This window comes from Cydia splendana, chromosome 14 (genome assembly GCF_910591565.1).
Source record: "Cydia splendana chromosome 14, ilCydSple1.2, whole genome shotgun sequence".
NCBI lineage: Eukaryota > Metazoa > Arthropoda > Insecta > Lepidoptera > Tortricidae > Cydia > Cydia splendana.
In genome coordinates this window covers 4418657-4442165 of record NC_085973.1, presented here as the reverse complement: position 1 = coordinate 4442165, position 23509 = coordinate 4418657, and the positions used below count along the sequence as shown (strand labels likewise).

Sequence of the window (23509 nt, the reverse complement as noted above, 5' to 3'; positions counted from 1 at the left end):
GCCGTGATTGGCCCGGTTCTAAACTTCAAACGCGAGGGGGGTGCATTTGTTGTTCATATTTTTATTGTCGTTCGTTCGTCGGTCGGCGTTCGTGCACTTTCGTTTCGAATGTATGTAATTTGTTTTGTTTGGTTTACGCCGGCGGGCGCGTGAATCTCGATAGTAAATTACGCGGCGTTATTTATATTTTCGTTCGCCTGCTGCGCGCATAGCTTTACCATTCGTAACCGCGAAGAGATACTTTACATGTGGAATACGTTCGGTGTATTTATTTTTTCTGGAGTCTGTGAGGCTAGTGTTCGTTTGTCGGTGATGGTGGTCGGTTAGTGCTCCTACGATGTCGGAAGCGACGACGCCGACGGGCGAGGCGCCCGTGCTGGAGCTGGATGACCGGGACGCGGAGCCCCGGACGCCGATGAAGCGGCTCGGCTCTACGAGAAAGCTAGCTGCATTTAACAGTGAGTCCCAATAACCTTTCACTTGTGTACAAAGCACTATTGGCTGGTTGCTCCTGATGCACGCTTTTGTTCAAATTTGGAACGTTTATACAGTGCAAACTTTGATAACAAACTTTACTCCAATGGAAGTTTGTCTATGCTACAGGTACTTGTTTTTTAAACATTTTTTTTCAGTTCAGGATGCAATGACTTCTTGATTTGATGAGCTTAGGCATGTACCAAAATAAATATTATACTTAGTCCTGATTTTTGGAAATAGACCTAAAATTCTCATTTGACTCCTTTGTCAGAAATATCAATTCCAATCAATTATACAATTTCACTACTCCACTTATCTATTAGAATATAATTGTATTTTCTTTTTCAGTTTGTCCTATGCTTGATCCTTGAAGTTCAAAAACATTTTAGATGACCAAGCCTTTCCTGAGTCCTGTTACCACAATGTCCTTCCTACATGTATAGTTTTCAATGAAGCATTTAAAGAGCAGGAAAATGGAGTGATTTGCTTGTGTTTAAGGAAAAAATAAATGTGCCATGATAATTATTTGTGAATTTTGTCAATACTTATAGTGAATTCTAAGATATTATTTAAGTAAAGAAACACTCTAGAACAAATACTTCATGATTTTAGTATAATAGGAACAAAAACAAAATAATCATTAATCATATGCACCTGTTCCATACTTTTTAAATAATACCTACCTACATAATTATATTTGTATAAATAATGCACTAAAATCTGCCACACAACTAATATGAGCCACTATAATGGTGAAAAGAGTTTAACATTCAGTAAAGTGGCCAACATTCGTTTTTTTATACTATAGCCCATGGATGCCTACAACTCCAGAGGTATTACATGCGCATTGCCGAGCCTAACACTCAGCACCCTTGTTGAAGTCTGGTCAAGTTCAGGTTGTTGTAACAAAAACACTTTTTGACACACAAAATGACAATTTTTTATTTGGACACATTTTATCTCATCATCATTTTCCATCTACTTCGAGGCTTAGCCTGTCAGCATAATTCAAAGGCTAACAAATCATATTCAGTCAACAGTGTTATCAGTAGCCTTGTGTTTTATGCTTGCAGTCTTAAGCTACTGCGTTAGATAACACTAAATGTGATTTCATATTTCTTTGTGCTTGGTTGATATTAAAAAAATATTAAGGAAGCTTACAATCTCAACAAAAATTCCAGGATTACACTCCATTCCCACTTCCCTCCCTTCTCTTCTATTTCTTCATATTTATTGATATTTTTAATTTATCTTATGACAGACTTGAATTACTAGAAATAATACTAATAATACTACTGTGATGTATATAAGTAGCTCTTAAGTGCAAATAGTATGGTCAATGCGGAGAAGACTGGCATACAAAATTTTTTTGTTAGGAAGATTGTCATGAGCGTCTCATATTCATATACACATGTTGCTCAGACGCAGTCAGGAAGAAAGAGCTTTGTTTTAAATGATTTTATCTAGTATTAGGGTTGTAAGTGGAGTCACGTCAAAAAAAATTGTATGTTAATCGCAGCTAATTTGGCTTGCCTAATTCTTTTCTACATCAGCTTCAAGATTAAGAAATGGTTGATAGGACTAGCCAGTAACAATCTAGTTTTATGCCCCAACACTTATACCTGATGATGTGTAGAGTCTGGCTAATGAAAGTTGAACCTGCAAAAACGCGGCAATTTCAACAAAATCTGAAGCAGACGGCTCTTTGATTGCAAGGATTGGTACTTTTTATAATTTTCATATTCTAGAAATCATAAAAAGTACAAAATTTATGCAATCCTTGTAATCAAAGAGCCTCCTGCTACAGATTTTATGAAATTGCCGCGTATGAAAGTTGAACCTCCAAAACTCTCATTAGCCAGACTCTAGTTAGATAATGTTATTCTAAATTCTAACCAAATTCATAAATTAAAAACCATAACCATCTCAACCTTAAAATTTCATAATTGTTATTATAACAAAGGCTCCAAAAATACATTGGAAACGGACGAGTTCCGTTCCACATACGCTGACAGTGCCCAGCTGCTGTTTACATTATACGTTCGATTCCGGCGAATGCCTCTAATTTCGTGTTGTGGATGGATTGGAAACAGTGAGGTGTGGGAATTAATAAAATACCTAGGCGTTTTACGATCGACGTTTAAAGTTCCTAGGCAGTTCTGGGCCTTTTGGCGCCAATTTTAGATGCCATAGACAAAATAGACTATTTTTTACGTTTGTAACATTTCAGAAAAAATACCCAGAAAATAAGGGCAGTTACAGATAGCCTTTTTTGGCAGTTTGGAGCCGGTTTATGGAAACTATAAATTGAGATTTACACTTCGTGCCAATAACGGATTTTTGACCTGTCACGCACGCTTATTAAAGAAAGTGAATAAAGGGCCAAGCCTTTTAATTATTAGATTTATGTAGACAGGAACACACTCCGCCGCTTCAACGCACGTACGAGGGTGCAAATGCCAAGTTATAATTCACATTTATCAATAAAAAGTGACTTGTACTGACTTGACTCCATTCATAACAACTTCCTTATAAACCTTTTTCTATGTCATCTGTGTGTCTACGAAAATGATACGAAACGTAGCACGAGTTACTATGAATTCAAGAAGTAAAACTCGTCACATAAAAATAACAATTACATGTGACAAACCCAACGTACGGATTTACTCGTAAGCTGCACTTTTGCTGAATAACATTGTAATAAATTGCAATACCGGTCGTTTGCAAGTAGGTAGCTAGAATGCAGGCGCCAGTCCCGCCTTGCTAATAAATTATGAATTGGTTTACGCAGAATATTCCGATCTCAGCCAGATCCCAGATTAGGTAAGTTGACTGACACTCGAGGTATTTCCTGGTTCAACGTGGTTTACTTATGGTAAATAGTTACTACCAGTTAAGCCAGTTTTGCTTAGCATGGATTACTAATTGTTTGAAGATAAGACCGAAATTAGCATAGTAGGCAACCGCGATACTTATCTAGTCTGTCTGTTATTTAGTCTGTACTTACAGACAGATATTATGCATTTCATTAATTAACTCTTTCATAAAACAGAATTTACAATTCAAATACAGTTTAATAACTAACATGTGTTAATACACTAGTTATAATATAGTCTAGATACGACTACATTTTTTTTCTCTGTATGGACTTGAGGGCGATGAAATTGGAAAAAGTGGTGAATAAAATTACGTGATAGGTAGACTTAATATAAACTATATTTTTATATCAAGAAATATGAAAACTTTACATTGCAAAAAGAAATGTGGACTCCACACAAACCGTTATAAATGGAGGTAGAGTTAGACCAAGAAAAGTCTGCAGCGATTTTGATAGCCCACGCAGTGCAAGTGTTATTTATTTATACGTCATAATTTCAAAGAATTTTGACGTTTTAAATAACACTTGCACTGCGTGGGCTATCAAGATCGCTGCAGACTTTTGTTGATCTAACTCTAATTGCAAAAAAAGTGCCAAGTAGGTATTTCCATAATTATATGTATAATTTATAGGCGTTTTCGACGCCTACTTAACTTTTTTTTCACTTACCCAAACCTTAACTTAACCTTGATATTTAATAAAACGAAAAATTCAGCTATACGCATTATCATAAATGATAAACTCTAATCTCTAAATCAAACAATCATCAAATCAACTCTCTAATTACGGAGACTGCATGTAACGCATGTAAAAATCATAGACAAACGTAATAAACACCACAACTCTCGTCGTTCAAAACCGTGCCTTAACTTCCTGTCATACGTCACAATATCGACAAGCAAAAAAGTGCACCGATTTAAGCCGTTAAAAATTAAGCACACGGCACTCACGTCCATTGTCTCATAAAGTCATAAGTAATATTTCCGTTTTGAGTTGTTTCCTTCGCGTAATGAATAAATGATGCTAATGTAGTGTGAGTGGTCGGCATTGGCCACTTCCGCGGCTCCAGCGTGGGCTCCCCCTCTGGGATATAGCAGCGGTCCCTGTCTCACGTAGCTTTAACTGGGAATGTTAGAATGAAAGCGATGCCGATTTTTTAAATAATAATTTGCGTGGGTTGCCAGACGGGATAAAGAGGCGGTCCTGTTGGTCAAACCAAATTTGTCAGTAAATAAGAACAAAAAAATATACTCGTCCTTTTCTTTTGGGTGCTAGTACTAGTGTAAGACAAAGATAGTATGATTTTCTGTCTATGTTTAAATTGAGACAGTCCTTTGACAAACTATATCTACATTTTAACAATCAAAATGTTTTATACAATAATTATGTGATCTTCCGTAATTATGTGATTTAAATTGGAAACTACGTCACTTTAATAATATTAAAGTGACGTGGTTTCCAAGAAAATACTCAGTTACAAAAGTCCATATTGTGGACACTGCAGACTTAAAAACTGCGTGCACAAAACCTTAACAAGTTATACACCTAAACCTTCCTCAAGAGTCACTCTATTGATAGGTGAAAACCGCATGAAAATCCGTTCAGTAGTTTTTGAGTTTATGGCGAACGTACATACACACAATCATACAGACGCGGCGGGGGACTTTGTTTTATAATATGTACGTATATTGATTGATTTATGTCTGATTAATAGAGTGTGACATTGTAACAATTTAAATATGTAAATCTTTTTTCAACTAGACTAAAACGAGACGATATATGTCAGTCGAAACATTATCACAGACACTAACTAGGCCGGGGTTGCCAAGAGATCAAAGATTTGTGCCAGTTTTCTTGCCAAATCCTGACCTATTCTTATAAACGCTTGTTTATTTCCACGAGACATCGAATGGACACAACTCATATTGTACTATGTAAGGCAATGTAAAAATAGCTACTTGAAATTATGTGTGCCTGTAACATTTGTTATACCGGTCCTAGCTTTTTTGCTCGCCGCCTTTTTCCATCTTGTGTTGTATAGTCAGCTGAGATAGTCAGTATCAAAAGTAACGGATCAGACTGCGCGCCAAAAATATCTACCATTCTATAATAACTAAACAAAACGATATAAATTATAAGTCCTTGTATGTAGAACAATTAGACTGTGTTGCGAACGCATTTTACTTGTATTAAATCTCAATATATTCCTATCCTAATGCAGTAGCTAAACGCAGCCGTCGGGCTCGGCTAGTATTCGGAAGCTTTTTCTAAAGCACCAATAGGACCGCTCCACATACTCTGTATCGCGGCCCATTAGAGGCACCTAAATTTAAACTTTTGTACTGTTCAAATATTGCAAATCCCTCTCTCATCAGCCTCCATACAATAACTACCACTTCTGCATTTAACCGTTTAGTTAAGAAACCCTTGTTAACCAGTACATTGGAAGATTATATCAGTTCATTAAGAATTAAAGCTTTTTATTTGAGTCGTCGAGATCCTGAACTGCACGGCGGCTACAGACTGTAACAGGCACTTTAGAGCGCGAATTGCAGTGATATACATGCCTACATATCTCCATTTGGAAATATATTTTAGAGTGACAGATACTTGTACAGCGTTATTTCATCCGCTACAATTCATGCTGACTATACCCCAACACTACGTAATAAGTATTAGGTCAAGTAATAAGTTTAAAACGGATGTAACGATTACAGGCCCAAATTGCATTTAACTCGTGGCCAAAAAGGGTGCGCCGCCGGCTATTGTCTTGATTAGGTTTAGGGATAGGGACCCTAAATACGCCGTCTAATTAAGGGCTTCATTCATTGATATTACCACCGGATTCTACTCTTTTTTTGTAGGACTGTTAATTGGACAGTAGTTTCTGGTTCTCTTGACTGTGCAATCTAAAGGCAGAATACAAGTCTAGATTTCTAGAATCTACCAGTACACTGACCAGCAATAACCAAGCCAATGTCCTGCGCTATTCGCAAAGCCCACAACAACATAATAAACCGGCAACTAACCTTCGACTGCTCATAGTGGACCTATTTGACTTGACAATGTGACAGAAGGTGATATGGCTACCAGATGGCATTTCAAATCTATGCATGTCAAATCGGCTGAACCAGAGATCGGCAAACAAGAAGAGCCAACTGCAGTAGAAATTCCAATTTTGGGAATACCGGAGCTGCAAACATTACGTTGTAGCAACATCACTTACAAGTGACAACTTTCTCGAGACAAATATGCTCTAATTTGTGCAGTTATCACGAATCTAGAGGTCAGATTGTACTAGAGATGGGCTCTTAGTCGAGAAATCATGAATAGGGATGTTGAGGTCGCATCTGCGCTAAAATCGTTTCACGCCTACGCTCAGCTTGGAGTGCAGTTCTGCCAACCTAACCCAAAAAATCGTATGTCACTTTCATAATCATGTAGATACACCCTTATCGACTACGCAGTAGAACTTTCTTTTGCATAAACCTGTAACTGAATATTATTTGCTATCTTTTTCTGTGCTTGGCGTTTTATTCGCTGTTTATGTAAAGTTGGAACTTGTTTTGCCATTGTATGCAATGCGAAAGTTTGTTATTTGTTTCTCTGTAAGTGAAAGACTTGGAGGATCGGTTATTTCCTTTGCGGTGCGATGTCACTTGAAAAGATGGCCATTTGTTGTTTAAAGTTGGGTAAAGTTGTTCATTGTTAAAGTAAAAGTCTGTAGCAGTCAAGACTAAAATAAAGTAAAGCTGTTAGGAGCAGTGTATATTACTCATTCTTTTTTTTAGGGTGATTATATTAGTGTAAGAAAAGTTAAAAAGTACAATATGAATTTCTTTGCATAATAAATGGTTAATATTAGAATAGTAGATAAGTCTTTTTATTCTGCTTCCGTCCGTGACGTCACATGCGTAGAAACGTAGAAGGATGGATGATTTCTGTGACAAAAATTATCCTATGCCTTCCCCAGAACACAAACTAAATAATATCTCCATACCGAATTTCATCTGTTTCAATCAGTAGGGCTAAGATGGTCGGCTCTTTATCATTTGTCACCATGCCTGTCACGTTCTAACAAATATGTAAGTGCGAAAGTGACGCATGACATGACAAGTGATAAAAATGCGACCATTATACCGCCCCAGTCGTGAAGAGAGAACAGACACCGCCCCAGTTCAGCGGTTTAATCGTGCAGAGATAACAGCAGACAGACTGACAGAATTACTTTAGCTTTTATTAATATATATTAGTCGGGATTCATGGTCTACGTTCGAAATTAGCCAGGGTCGCCGTTGCCGATCATGGCACGAATAGTTATAATACTCGTAATAATGGGATTCATATTCTATAGACGGGGTTAATGATCTTAGAACATATTGTAATACTTATTCCATTTAAGGACAACTTTCTATGTAAATCCATATTGAACACAACGATATATTCCGACTATTGCGCATGGTAGAGATTATTCCATCATTGTCACACCTTTGATCGATGAATGATGCATAAACGCATAATGCATAATGCACTGCCTTCTACGTAGCTCGAAGGAAATCGCAGTTGTCAACACATTTAGCTATTGTGATGGCTTGGACATTTGCTCAATCAAATCGCTTTGACTTGTTTATTGAGATGATTTCGAAATGTTGTAAGAATAAGTACTGTTGTTAAAATGCAAAATATACTTGTTAAAATCTTCCCAGCTAAAAACTTTTTCGAATTCCCAATAAAATGCCAATTGGTTAATCTACGCGTTTATTTAAAAAAAACCTCGGTCGAACAGTCACAAGTTGGTCACAAAACTCACAAATCTAACTAAACCCAATCGCTTTTACAGGATGCGTAAACGAAAAGTGAACAAAAGATTTCGTCGCAACGAGAAATCGGGAAGTAATTTTTCGGATGTATGACATGATGCTAATTATGTACCAATATCGCGCAAAACTAGAATAATTATCTCAAAAAATATGTTTTTTCAATGCCAAAAGTATCTTTTAACTGCACCCCACTCGTCTTGAGGGATATGCGTAATGCATGTCGGTCATCCACGATCTCATTACGATGCGAGGCACCTCGGGACCCAGACGACATGTTTTATTTATTTAATTGCTACAGGACAACTTTATTGTCTATTAACACGCGATTACGGACGTTTATTTAACAAAACTGGCCATTTCGCGTTACTATCGGCTATTTTTTTAAGTGCCTAATAAAATGTACATACCTACTTATTTATTTTTGTATTGGGCAAGCGTAGGGCTTTAAAACTAAGTGACTGGACTTTTCTATAGAATTTTTTGGATATAAAATCTGCCAAAATGTATGAAACCGCCGTTTCGTTTTGCAATTTATGAACTGATCCCGTAGTTAAAGATGTTGAGTACTTAACACACATAGACATTCATCTTGCAGAACTGCCACAATGGTGAAAAAAAAAAACTTTATATGTGGTTTCTATGTGTCAAGGTCGTTTCCATCTCAAAAACCAATAGAAATTCTGATAAACAGGTCCTCATTGCAGATGAAGCATAATGACCCTTCGCTGATGGAAAGCCACATATGGATTAAGTTAAGACTTCAAAGTGTGACATAGAGGAACAGTTTCAATGATGAGTCGCGCCAAAACTAGTACCTAAGGGTGGTATTCCATCACCTGTCTATATAATTTCTTCGTCCAATGTGTAATTGCACTAATTGCGTCTCACATTTTGATTAGTGAGAGAGTGAGATGCAATGCACATTGGACTGATAAATTGGACAGGTGGAATACCAACCTAAGCCAATTTGATAAAAACATAAACACGGGAAAAATATGCGCAACTGGTACAGGTGTAACGCAATCCATTAATTGACCTCATAGTCAATTTGACTTCACTATTCGCATGTCCGACTGACCTATAGTCACTCTAGTCAGTCAATGAAGTGATCAATAGCTGCAATCCGAACATGGCAATTAACCTCTGCTGTAAAACAATTGAATGTGCGATACTGACTACATTTATAATAGGGTATTTGACTACTAGTCAAATCAGTTTCTGTTTTCGAACTGTCAAAACGATTTTGCTACTATGGAATTTATAATATATGAAACACTAGCATGTGACGTCACAATCAAATCACCTACCTACTCTTTATAATTTTATACGAGTTTTAAAATAGAAATTGTGTCTAAAACTAACTGCTGTCTACGTTTCTCTATTAATCTTATGGTGCTTTACATATTTCATGCAAGGTGTAAAATAATTTATTTTAAATACAGTCAAATACCCTATTCAAAACTCTCGTAAATTACACGCGACAGTTAAGAGGAATGTGACATGTGATATGGAACGTGCATAAACTGTAGGGGGCAGCACAGGAGCCCCCTTTGAGGAGTCGTTTGCCAGTAGCTCATAGGCAGAGAGATTCATACTGTCTTTTTCTTATGCTAGCATTACAACCCTAAAAAGAGGGATGAGTATAGTTTTTTATTTAACGGTTACTGATAAAACTTGTTTGCCAGACCTGTTTGTTTTGAGATTTCTTCAAGAAATGCAGATTTCCCACAAGTCGAGTTGTTTTTGCCAGATTTCTGCGAAATCTTTACCATTGAATAGGAATAAATGCGCTTACGCGTATGTATAAGTACACATGTACGTGTTTATGCATAATAAAACGGGCAGTATAAATATTCTGTTTATTGAGAGATTTTCCTTGGAATAAGGTTTTATTTACATACAATATATATACACTGGTACTACTAAACGAAATTAATAACTAGCTTAAATCTAAAATAGGCCCTTGAGGCATTGTACCAAGGATGCTGGCGGCATTTCCTCGCTGTATCGCAATGCTGATACGTTGTGCGAGGTAGGCGCCAGCTCTTCGGTCACCAGTTACGTCAACCAGACGCTTCGCGATTTCTGCGAACAACTTATGCGCGCTGGGACCCCATGGACCTAGAGTTTCAACATCACTCAATTGACTGACTAGAGTGACTATAGGTCAGTCGGACATGCGAATAGTGAAGTCAAAGTGACTATGAGGTCAATTAATGGATTGCGTTATACCTGTACCAGTTGCGCATATGTTTCCCTTCCACCAGGTTTTATTTATTTTTGCACTAGTCTATTTTAATGTCTCACTGCTGAGCATAGGCCTCCACTTTTTTCCTAGAGTACTATCCAGGTAATAAGTACAGTCAACACACGGGATTGTTATGCCTTTTAGTGTTCTTACTAAATCGGAAATTCTATAGTGTATGTATTAAACAACTAGCTAGGACCCTAAATGGCGCAACAATCGCGCGCGCGATGGTACAAAGACTGCCAACCAGTGGACGAGCGTCAAACATACCTGTCTATAAGACAGGTAGGCCTAGGCTAAGGTAGGCCACACTTATGTCATTAAATATTTATAAAGAAAAAATATCATGCAAAACTGCATGATAATTTATGCAAGACTTTACAAGTAACTATAATGGTGACTAGTCAGTTTCGCGGTTTGCACGCGCTCTCTTCTTGAAACTATAAATAATATGTATCCACAGGTAAAGCTAAACCAATACACAGCCTATTTTAAACGTTTAAGTGTATAAATTCTCTAAGATAAACACTCCCGTGAGAGCTCTATAGGCTACACCACTTTCTGGTATTTCTGTAACCATTAACGCAACGGATTTTATGAGTTTTATGTCCTAATCCGTTAATTTTAACACAAATGTGATAAAGGAGTTGAGTTCCAGACGTATAGATCACACACATGTGGCCAGCAAATGGGATTCGAAATTTAAATTCTTTGGAAGACGAAATTATTGGTGTCACTGGCCGCTTTTCAAGATGAGGCGTGAAATGAATACGTCGCAGCTACGGATAATATAATACTGTGCTGTATGGGTAAGCGTATGTTTGCATTACAAATCGATTATGTGTCTATTTTTACTTTTAAAAGAGTTGTAGACTATTTTTACTCCAAGATCATTACATTAGTATAAGTTAAAGTTTGATTTGCTGCGCAAATGAATCGTGTTTTTATTAAATTTATAATAAATACATAAGTATGTATACATATAGTTACAGCGATCAATTTTTTTACGACAAACATTTTGAATGTTATAAAAATAATGGCGAAGCAAAAGCAACGTTTTAACGTAGTTTTAATCTTGCTTTTAGGAGCATATAAACATTTTATGATTCCACTTCTCATCGGTGAAGCGATTTGACATAATGTCTGTTAACTGGTTTAAATAACCACTCAGACAGACTTAACCCTTTGATTTAACGTTCCGGATCGATCCGAGCTAAATCCGAAGCCGTAGAACGGCGCCAACCATGACACTAACTAATTCAGTTGTGGTCAAAACTTCACAGGTTTTGGTTCTGACTTAGCTTCAGTTACTTAGGTACTGACTTGGGTATAGTATATTATTCAGTATCCTAGTAAGTCCCCGCGTACTTGTACAAGAACAAATTAATTTCGAGTTATGAACTCTTATGGAAATAAAAGAAAATTCCAATTTCAAAAGCGCAAAAATTGGCTTGGGTCTTACGAGGGTAATGGTCAAACGTTTACATATCATTTGTTAGAAGTGAAATATGCAGTGTATATGTAGGTAGGTCGAGTAAAATGTACTTATAATTAGAATAGTTGGCAAACTATACTTTGAATTTTCTATGTATTTTGTGTGCTTTAGCGATGAGGACATTTAAAGTAATATTTGGGTACCTACTCACCAAATAAATTGTCGTAGCCAATCGCCATTTGGCGACTCTACTTATTTATTATAATTTAATTACTATATATAACTACTTATTGCACAATGATAATTTATTAATATTGTGCAATAAGGTAACAAATGTGTACCTAACTTTATTTAGACAATGTAATAAATTGTCGACAATATCCAGTGCTCCAGATTGCCAAAGAAAGCATTGAGGTTACTCTATGGTACCATACTTTCATGAGGGCTTTCGATGCTCGATTCACGATCGCCGGGGTCAAGCCAGTTTGTGGCGCTACTTCGTGCTATAACGCCGTTTTTTTACCAAAACCGAAACGCCTTAAGCGCTACAGAAGCTTATTTAATAATCCATATTGTTATCCGACAAGTTTTAAACCTAATTGCAATGTAATACAGTCCATCGATGTACATTTAAGAGTTTTGCTGTTATTACATTCTTTATTTGTTTTACAAGCAGGATTTACGTTAACTTAACAATAAAGGCGTTACGTGATAATGAGCTCGTTAAAATCGACATCCTCTGTGGACGTCTGGTCATAGACAATATTCGATTTTATCACCCGAGACTTTTGGCGCCATTGCATTTAGAATTTAGAATAACAAGATGGCGTGGCTTACGCTTGCTGTGAATTTTCTTTGTATTTTGTTTTGTTTTTTCTTAACTGTAGGTTTATTATACGCCAGTTATATGTTGTAGGGTAACTTAAGATAACAAGAATAAATTTATTCCAATCTGAATAAGTATTTTCGTAGGTATTCGTATAAACATATATTCCTGTACATTCCAATAGTGAGGATCAACAATCCATGTGTCTGAGTTTTCAGAATTAGGTATATCCACGTTTTACGGTATACTTGCTCTTAATACATAAATATGAACACGGATTCTCTGAATATATAAACAATCTCATTTTAGAGCCAGAACAGTTTACATCGATTCAAGTCCAAAGATTTGAGATTATCAAAACACTGTAAATCACATCTAGCGGCCGTGAACTCGTCTGGATTCTCTAAATTTAGCCATTTCGGTTCAGCCATAATTTGTCTTCCTGCCAAACGCAGTATCCCCCTCAGCACGTCCGTAAATCTGTTTCGGGGGTAATGAAGTGGAAATGTGCTGATCCCAGCATGTACTCATTTGTCCCTTGAGCTGTCACAGTGAATGCTACTGCAGAGGATCTGTAATGCATTTAGCCCCTAGAATTACAAGCGCCTATAAATGATATAATAATATAAAATATAAATGATATAAAAAAAAGTTTAAAGCATGTACCCATGGCATCGATCATGTTCAATTTGTTAAAAGAGCATCCTCTGATTTAGTGAATTTTCTGATTATTACAAAAGTATATTATTGCCCAAGAACAAAAGAAAGGAATTGTCTTGACTACTCTAGAAGTAGAGGGAACCAACTAAGAACTTAAGTTGCCAGTACCTAAAATCCTGGTGTGTAGTCCTAGGCTTTAGAATCCGACTACCGCTGGACAGACTCTTTAAAGCTGTGACCTAATATATATATTGTTAGTAGCTTCGCTTTTCGTGACGCAGCACGAAGATGGATTGCTGGTCGCTTCCTCAAAAGTTGTTTTGTTCAAAAATTTGAATATTCATGCTGAAATATAACTTCGATTGTAACTAATAGCTATCATTTAGCACTCGTTATCTCTGCAAAGAGAAATATTGCTTCATTTACATTTCTTTTCACTGGTAACCTTGAGGCTTCCGTAATTTAGCTAACACTGGAAACAAATTATCAGATCTGAAACTTCTATTATTGAATTGAAATTGTTGTAAAGAAGCTGCGGACTTAATAAAAATTCAGAAACGTATTTATAGTCAATTCAATTTACATATTAGTGCATGTAGACTCGGAAACAGACACGTGTACAGATGGCTGCAAAAGTGCATATCCACTTTATGAATAGAATTCGTTTACAAAGTAAGGTATGCCTTTTTGCAGCTTGCTGTACCTATTGTGAATTGTCCATCCACGGTGCACGCATAACAGCCGTATTCTTCCGTATACCGTTTTCTCGCACAAAAATCTTCAAATTCAAACTGGTTATTCAATGGCTGTACTTCACCAGACAAGCCAATACGTTTTCAGTATCATTTTAACAAGCATAATGCGAATAGAGTTATAGGTCTAGTCATAGATAAAACGCAAAACAATTAATGGAATAATTACCACAAGTTTCCCTTATTCAACCTGTCTGTCGTATTCCTTGTATGAATCACAATCAGCTCAATTATCAGCATAATGGCGCCGATCCAAAAGCCTTCCAATTGTGTTTTGAATTCAGAACGCATAAACGGTTTTTGTGTCCGATGGTTGTGGCTGTCTGTGGCGGGTTGTCGCTGTGATTCAACGAGCTATATTTAGTGGCGCCTGAATGGAGCCACGCCTTACGCACTCCAAACGCACACCATGCTAATACATTTCACAGAGACACTTCCTCGTCATGGGTGTAAGTATATAACTTGGAAAGTGCAATCCGATTTATTTTACCAAACATCTTTTTAAAGATTTTTGATAGGAAAGAAAATTTGTCTTATGTCGAATCGAAACTCGACGTATAAATTGCTGCTTACTACTGCTCAATTATAGGTTGAGAAGAAAAGCTATCAAGTTCTATCCTTTAGATTTCGGCGACTACTACCGACACTTCTGAATTCAGACGTCTGTTATGGCCCTAAAAGTATTAATCATGTTATTATAAAAACATCTGTTCGGCCCGATAGAAAATCGCAAAAAACTAATACAGAGGCTTGATTTAAAAGATCCAGATGCGATGAGTTCACTGAGGTCGCGACTGGAAGGACTGTCCATACTAGAGAAGCCACGAATATTCGGCACTCTAGTCCACACAGTTACGAGTATTTGACACTTCGTGAACCTTATTCCAGAGAAATAGGGTCTATGAATGGTCAATTAAGAATGCTGTTACGCCTGTTACATTAATACGTTGTACCGATCTTTTAACCTTTGCTCTTAGCACGCGACGTTTATTTTTGCTTGTGACGTTCAGTTTATACCGCTTAATCACTTTAATCAGGTATGAATCACTGATTTAAGTAGGGGTCAAAGTCAAGGGAAACATTACAGACCCGTACTTTTTACCCCCTTATTCATAAACGCGCTACAAGCATCAATTAGCTAATATTTTGTCCTTATCTGTCATTTTGACTTATGTATTTGTAAGAAAATGATAAAACATAATTTAACTAAATCAGGCCCGTAAAGTTTTATGAATAGGGGGGGTTAGAAGTTTGGGTTTATTCTTCATTTCGTCACCTGTTATGAATCCACTTGCATGGCTCTTATACCGTCGCTTTCAATGTGTGTATTTTATACGTACAGGGATTTTATTTCCTCAGCTATAGGTACCTAAAATATAGGAAATAGTTATTTGTTTCACTCGGGGGCAAAGTTGTTGTGTAACTGCTCGTGCTAATATTGATACCCGAGCAAGCTAAAGATTCCAAAATTGAACCACGGCCTAGCGAGTGGTTCGACAAATGGAATCTTGAGCGTTGCGAGGGTCTCAAAGCACGAGGGCTAAACAAAATTTGCCCCCGAGTGAAACACAAAATTTTTCATCACACCAACCCAAAGCAAATATTAAATGTAAATAATCAAACAAAATCAAACTAAATAAAATCCAAATGAATGCCATTAAATATTTGTCATCCAAAATCATCATTTAAAAGTCAATTCTACCAGCAAACATAAGAAAACAACTCAAAATTTGCATTTGATTACTTTGCCTCACATGTGAATAAAATCCAACTTTGCTATCAGTTTTTGAAGTGCAAAGTAAGCCATTCCGAGCTGGTGTGGTGAAAATAACTTTACTGTTATGTTATGACCCTGCTCCGCACTTTTCATATACTTATCTGCATCTTATTATTTATTATACAAAGAACACAAGTTAATGAGACAGACATGGAAAAGGCCATTGATATATTTTTTTAATATTAGCTTTATAAGTGAACCTTCTGTAGTCAAAACAATCTGGTATGGTCCTTAAATCAAAAGGTATTAATACTGTGCAACTGCACAGCGTTGTTCCCCGTTATCCTACACAATTGGCAATTTCTGTCCGATACGATCCCCTGTCCAGCAATAATTGGCAGACGGCCCCGCGAGGTTTCCCGGCCGCACCCCCGGCCGGCAATTAAGTAACCGCACCCTGATAAATAATGGCCAACTAATTACTGGCGATAAAGTTTGGACGTTACTAACTGAAACAAATGAATGTAGAGGTGGTGTTCGAAAGTGTAATGAAAATAAGTAGGTGAGCCGTAAATGGGATTAAAAAGTAGGTGGGTACTTTTTAACATAAAAATAAACATGTGAATTAATCACCCACTTTTAATTACCTTTGTGGTCGAGTACCTTTATTTTAAGAGCAGGGCAGTCGCCCGGGGTATTGTTCTTGCAGGCAGGCAGGATTGTCATATGAAAAAATTGAATATCCTGATAGAACATATTTAATTACACAAACGGGTCTACCGCGATATGATTTCATTGTTTTTACCTCTAATTCCGACGTTTCAGCTGAGTTGCACCAGCTGTGGTCACGGAAAGACTGACGTCCCAACAAATGTCAACGGAGATATTAATAAAACACCACTAAACTACCCGAAATTACTTTATAAAAATGTTTGGGGTAGACAAAGAAATTGCAGCTACCCGTTAAAGTTTAATGTTTATTGTCCACGGCACGACACGCAACACTCACAGTATCCGTACACTGGTCCGAAGATATTTCCGCTGGTTTCAACATTTGAATCACTGGTCCCCAAGTTGACGATAATTTGTACCCGTCCTCTCGATTGAAATTTTTAGGGTGGTTTTTAATCCATGAAATTATATCGCGGTAGACCCGTTTGTGTAATTAAATATGTGTACAAAACGCGAGAGTTTAACCCGTGGAGCGCCCTAAACAGACACGTGTGCTGGTAACTAGTATAGGAGTTCCATACTACGGTAATTCTGGGGCGCTCCAGGGGTTAAAGTGTTATATCCTGATAGAAATCTGGACAGCATCATCCTAAAACTCTTGACATACTGGACGATCATTTCGCCCAAATTAAATATATCCCTCATTCCAAAGCCTTTCACAAGGCAATAGCCTCGTCGCTGTCGCTACCATATTCTGTAGCTACCTACATCACAAACTTTTACCTGACTAGTGGTTACTTAAGGCTTCTAAAAAGCCCTGACACTCGCCAAGTCCTTTCGAATGGCAACCCTACTTGCAGGGGCCTTGCGCATCTACCCGAGTAGATTTTTTAAAAATATAAGAGACAAAGAACAGCAGGGATCTGCCGCCCGGAGCCTTGTAATGGTTAAGGCCGCCGCTGTTACATACCTCTAATTAAACTACGTCGAAACGAGACTACACTACGTCCAGTACAAATTATATTATGAATATGTCTGCTGTGTCTCGTAGCTTATGATTTAAACGGCTCGATTCGGGAAATGACTTAGAGATTCACTAGATATGAAATAGTAAAGATATGTGACGTTCCACGACAAAAGATACCTTATGGCGGCTAGCACTTACGTCGCATAGCGCCGCAATAATATTGGAGCGGCGTTAATAATAGTGTAAGCGCCAACCGCCATAAGGTACCTTTACCCGTGGGAGGTCACATATCTTTCCTATAAATAACGTAAGTATCTAGTTAATCTCTTATTCATTTCCCGAATCGCGCCGTGAGTCTTGTGTTTTCCACTTGAGCTTCTAGCTTTAATTAAGGCAAGGCCGCGAAATGGGAGCAACTAGCGCGAAACTACAGTAAATTAATGTAGTTCTTATTATTATGAGGTTAAAGTTTAATTTCAGCGAATCCGATCGACGTGAGATGAAATTTCTATGGTTGAAATAACAGGAAACATAAATAATCAGTTTAAGATTATACGGAAAGTAAATAAAATGAAATGTTGTGGATGTTTCAAATGTTAAAGTGGCATATATGTTTATATGTGCAACCTAATGTAGGTACATATTATGTATTTATGTAGTGTAGGTTAATGCGTCCCCGCATTTTATTGAAGACAAATAAATTCATTCAAGACACGTACCTACATAATATAACTTAAGAATTAAACATTTTATTAATATAAACATGTACTTAGGTAACTTTAAAAGCTACAATAACTCGGTTTCTACTCAGCTTGATGTAAAGTTCCATGGATTCAGTCCAACAGAACGTAAACTTTTACTAACATTAGGTAGGTATATTGTTAGCAATTATTTTAGTCCACTCTACACATCGTAACTCAACACTACTCAGCTAAATCACATAATTAGTGTAATACACCGTTTCCACATCAACTAGTGATGTAACACCGGTACTTTCCGAACTAAGACTGTTACTAATAAAACCTCGTAAGTTCATACAAGTTCTATACCGAGATACGACCTTTTGTAAAACAACACACGTGCGTGATGTATGAGATTATGATCATCACGTTATCGCTCCGTTATCATGTAGTTCATGTACTTTCTTTACTGTTATAAAATTGAACCTTAATTCGTTGTCTTGTGATTTATAATCGAATGGTTTGAATGAAGATAGCGTTTCGTTTGGCGGTACTCTGACAGTTTGCCATTGTCTTTTCGAAGAGGCAGTGTTCCATATTTGAATTCTGTTCACGAAATCGGCAGTTTCTCATAGTTTGACTAAATAGTGAAGTGTTTACTAATGAGAAAATTGTGAAGTTGATGTTTATGGATTTTTGGTATAAGATGTGATTATAGTGATCAAAGATGACGAAGTCTGGCGAAAAAATGAAAATACACAGGAATATGGTTCCTAGTAAGTTTATGGAAGACTTTTTTACATTATTAAATTAATTTGTATTTCTCTTTATTTAACTTGACTCTTAGGTTAGGATTTTACAATGTGGGTATAAAAATACAATATAAAAACACTTACAAAACATTACAAAAAATATATAAACACATTATAAAAAACCTAACCTAGGGTGCCGCCGGCAGCGGGGCAGAGCCCAAGCTGCCGGTGGTCAGGGCCGCAGAGTGAGGAACCGGCGGACTATCCGCGCCGTGTCCAAGATCACCGCCTTCTGCATCTGGCCCTTGATCCAACCACCTAGCGAGAGTCTCTCAAGATGTTGGTCGAGACTCTTCGCTATTAGACCGTTCACTGAAACGACTATCGGGACAATGATCGTCGAATCAACATCCTACATGGCGGTTATCTCGTGAGCCAAGTCTAGGTAATTATTATTATTATTTTAAGAAATTATTGATCCTAGTTTGAGTATAGTAAGGGTCTAAGATGTCGACTGGTTCATTAATCGCCTATTCACTCTCCTTGGCAGTTCGTATTAAGAAAAAAGACGAGGAAAAACGTTTGGTGCGAAAAATAGCCGATATACATACTCAAATAGTACTTTTAATTATAACATTTAATAAATCAATCAATGGAAAAGCATACTTTTTTATGATATAAAGGGGCCCACTGATTAACAGTCCGCCGGACGGTATAGACTTGTCAGTTGTTCGGAACTGTCAAAATTTTGTTCTAAATGACAGGCCGATACCGTCCGGTGGACTGTTAATCAGTGGGCCCCTTAAGACTTGTAGGAGGCAAACCCTGCCTGATGGTAAGCAATTACTGTCGCCCATGGCCTGCAACACCAGAGGGGTTGCAAGTGCTTTGCCGGAATTTAAGATGGAATTTGGGAGCTACGCTCTTTTCTTGAAGTTTGTATCGGTGCTCGAATAAAATTAAAATAGATGCATGATAATTATTGTTTGTTACATAAATGGAGATCTTATCAACTTTTAAGACGAACGATAACCTTCGTTATCAAACGTGTTTACCAGGAGATAATAATTTAAACGATGATAAACAGTAATTTGAATAGATAAGTTAAAAACGTCCTAGTATTCGAGAGTCTTTCCAAAAGTTGACTGCTCGTTGGTCACCTCACCGAAATTAATATTTATGATTGGGAAAGCCAGGAAATTAGAAGGGATCAAAAGATATGGCCCTCCACGCGAAACTTAAGAAGTATCTGTTAATGGATTTTTTAGATTGGTTTATTATAATGTAAAAACTCTGCATGTGACCTTGGCATGTCAACAGCAGCTGCATTACTGTATCTGTCAATTTTCTTGATATCATCCGAGAGGTAATCCGGAAACTTTCGTAATCCGTCAACGGACAGTTTTTGGTCAGCTCGGATTAGCGAGATCCTGTACAGTCACCTGCAATAATATGTTCCTCTTCGAAGGCCGCAAAAATATCTGACACGATCTTATTTGTAGAGCCATAAGAGCGTGTCACATATTTTTGCGGCCTTCGAAGAGTAACATTATATCGCAGGTGACTGTACCTAACCTTAGTTTACAAATTTATACTAACACATGCTACATATAGCCTTTCAAACAACTTTGTCAGTAGAAGAAGGCGCGAAATTCAACGCTACGCGCCTACATTTTATAAATTTGCCGCATTTTTATACTGACGGAAATGGCTTGCCAGACTATAGTAGCAAAGTGGTCGATAAGCGAGAGAGGCCCGGCTCACAGACTGCACAAAACAACGACGTAATTGAATTGAAGAAGCGGCATTGACACCGTATGGCTGTCATGCAATTTGTGTAATTGCTGTCCCGACGCCGCTCCGAACTGCAATCGATGTCATCGTGTTAAAATACTAGATGCAGTTATTTCGTAAATTAAACACCTATAATATTTCGGTGTTGTGATGTTCTCTTTCCATCATCAATCTAGTTTACTCTTAGTGGAATTCTATTGTTTGTAGGTAAATAAAACAATTCATTATTCGGTCCACACAGCGCGCCCGCAACAGCCTCCGCCATGATGAGAACGGCGTTGCCAGCGCATCTGCTTATTTATTGATGAACACCACAGGTGTAATACAGTATTTTCTTAAAAAGGTGATGGTGGTTTTTAAACACTTCAGTGAGTACTTGAGTAGGTACCTGTTTTGACATTGGAAATGTCTTTTCGTTCGCTCCAGTATACGGTCCGATTTCACGAAAAAGTGCGATCCCCTTATATCTCGGAAAGTTGTGAAGATATGATATTAAAAAATAGGCTCAAAAGACGCATAATCACGAGAGGTGTAAGGTGCAAAAATAATTATTCGAGAATGTCAAAAACAAAAAAAGTTATGGTCGAAATAGTGAAAATAAAATTCAATTTTTTCCGAATTTTTGATTTTGGTGCTCGATAATTTGGAAACGAAGAATGATATCAAAAATATGAGAAAAACGGCTCTGGACAATTTAGTCAGCTACAATTTGAGCCTAAAACAAAGACGATCGGGTTAAGGGTTTGCCCTGTAGCCTAACCTTAAAATAGTCAAAAAGTCAGAACGACATTTTTCACAGGACATTTATGACTTCATGTTTCGCAGAGTTCGTTATCGGTGTTTGTTGTGAATTATCGGGATTATGACGGCAGAATAACACTTGCACTGCGTGGGTTTTCAAAATCGCTGCAGATTTTTCTTGGTCTAACTCTATCGATCCTGTTTGAGACGGGCGTAGATAACGCACTATTCGACAATCTATGCATTCTTGTGGTGGTGGAAATAGAAATAGAGGTAGAGGTAGAGGCAGAGGTAGAGGTAGAGGCAGAGGTAGAGGGAGAGGGAGAGGGAGAGGGAGAGGGAGAGGGAGAGGGAGAGGGAGAGGGAGAGGGAGAAATTAAAAACTTGTACAGAGAAACATAAAAAAGAAAAAGTGCCACGAGAGGGAGAGGGAGAGGGAGAGGGAGAGGGAGAAAATAAAAACTTGTACAGAGAAACATAAAAAAGAAAAAGTGCCACGAAATGGTCTCACCTCAGCATGTTGCTGGCGGCTGCTAGCAGATAGCTGATGCTGAACCCTGGCAGTACCTAGTGGAGCTCGGGTTTAATACAACATAAACACACGCTGTTTTGGTCATCGGACTCGTCTCGATGAGCAAATTTCATATCTTGCAGCAAATGGGCCGCTGCCGATCACCACTTCTCGAGTTGACTACGGATTTGCCGTGTAATAATTTTCTTGTACTTTGAACATTAATATATCCTGCTTATTAATCGAAAAATGAAATAATATGTACCTATACTTATGCGCCACGGCGACAATTATTCAAACTTGGATACGCGTGTGGAAATTTTGCAATTTGTTTGTTCACATGCGTTATGTCCAGGATACTTGTGTTAGTCTAAGAATAAAATAATTATCATTCAACGTTGTAGTTTTATTTTGTAACTTTTTCCTTATCCAGACTTTCTCGTCGCTCAGCGACAATATTTTTTCGAATTCCGTAGATTCATTTCCAATGTGCTCGATAGTCGTGTGAGGCACGAAATCTGTGAATTTTTGATGTGGTTTCGGATGGTCTGCAATAATGCACTTTCTCCAGTTCGGCTGCTGCTAATCGAGCGAGATATAAGTTAAAACAAATAAGTTTTATGTTTTATTACGAACTATCAAATCCATGTATGACCCCTATATCCTTACGAAATGTAATACGTGGCAAATGCCGACGGATCCACATCGGCAATATGCGACGCTACCTGGGCGAACCTCTACACTCAAAAGAACACGATTTAATGTAAAATGTACTTAACTTACTTACTACCTTTCAGAGTTGACATTAGAATAAGCCCTTTGTACTTTTTGCTCCAGATCAAATTGAATCAAGCCATGCATTGTGTTCTTTTTTCGCAAAAGGTTCTTGTTGCTAGGTTGCTAGTGTTGTCATATGTTCCATCGTTGGATTAATTATATTGCAAGTAAACCATGTATTTTTTGGGATCCTAATAACAACCTTACTATATCTACTGATTTGAACTTTCACGACTTTTACTAAATAAACCTAAACGAAAATAAACTTGGAATGCTCGGATTTTTCTGCGAATTTACCATCGTTCTTTGGAGAAAGACAACATCGTGCGAACACCGGACCAAATCCCAATAAAGTCTATAGTTCCCCTGGTTCTGGGGTCATTAGATCAGGTTACCAAAAGCAAAAGCAGGATTTCTTTAGGATCCAACCGAGAAAGTGAAAACTAAGGAGAATGATCCTGAGCAAGGCTCGGAACCGGTTTTTTTCAAAACCCTGAAATAGCCCAATATTATTAATAATTTTATGCTCTTTACGTAGGACTGAATCATGTATTTAGGTAACAACTTCGTATTATTAGATTGTTCCATTAAAAATGAAATAATAAACCAAAGAACGAAAAATAACGTAATAATACTAATAATACGTCACAGCCTAGTGTGGGGCCACAGGATACCTATTGATATTTGTTAACAAGGTTCTTTTCAAATAAATATTACATATTTAATTACACAAACGGGTCTACCGCGATATAATTTCATTGTTTTTACCTTTAATTCCGACGTTTCAGCTGAGTTGCACCAG

At 37.4% G+C, this 23509-nt stretch overlaps 1 protein-coding gene across 1 annotated transcript in view; it reads left to right on the top strand.

The window, feature by feature from the left end:
* The window catches only part of LOC134797080 (SLIT-ROBO Rho GTPase-activating protein 3-like), a 110541-nt gene continuing 87032 nt past the window's right edge, over positions 1 to 23509 (top strand). Inside the window, exon 1 of the mRNA XM_063769304.1 lies at positions 1 to 458. Coding sequence (XP_063625374.1) covers positions 338 to 458 — 121 coding nt within the window. The 5' untranslated portion in view covers positions 1 to 337. The remainder of the gene's footprint in view (positions 459 to 23509) is intronic.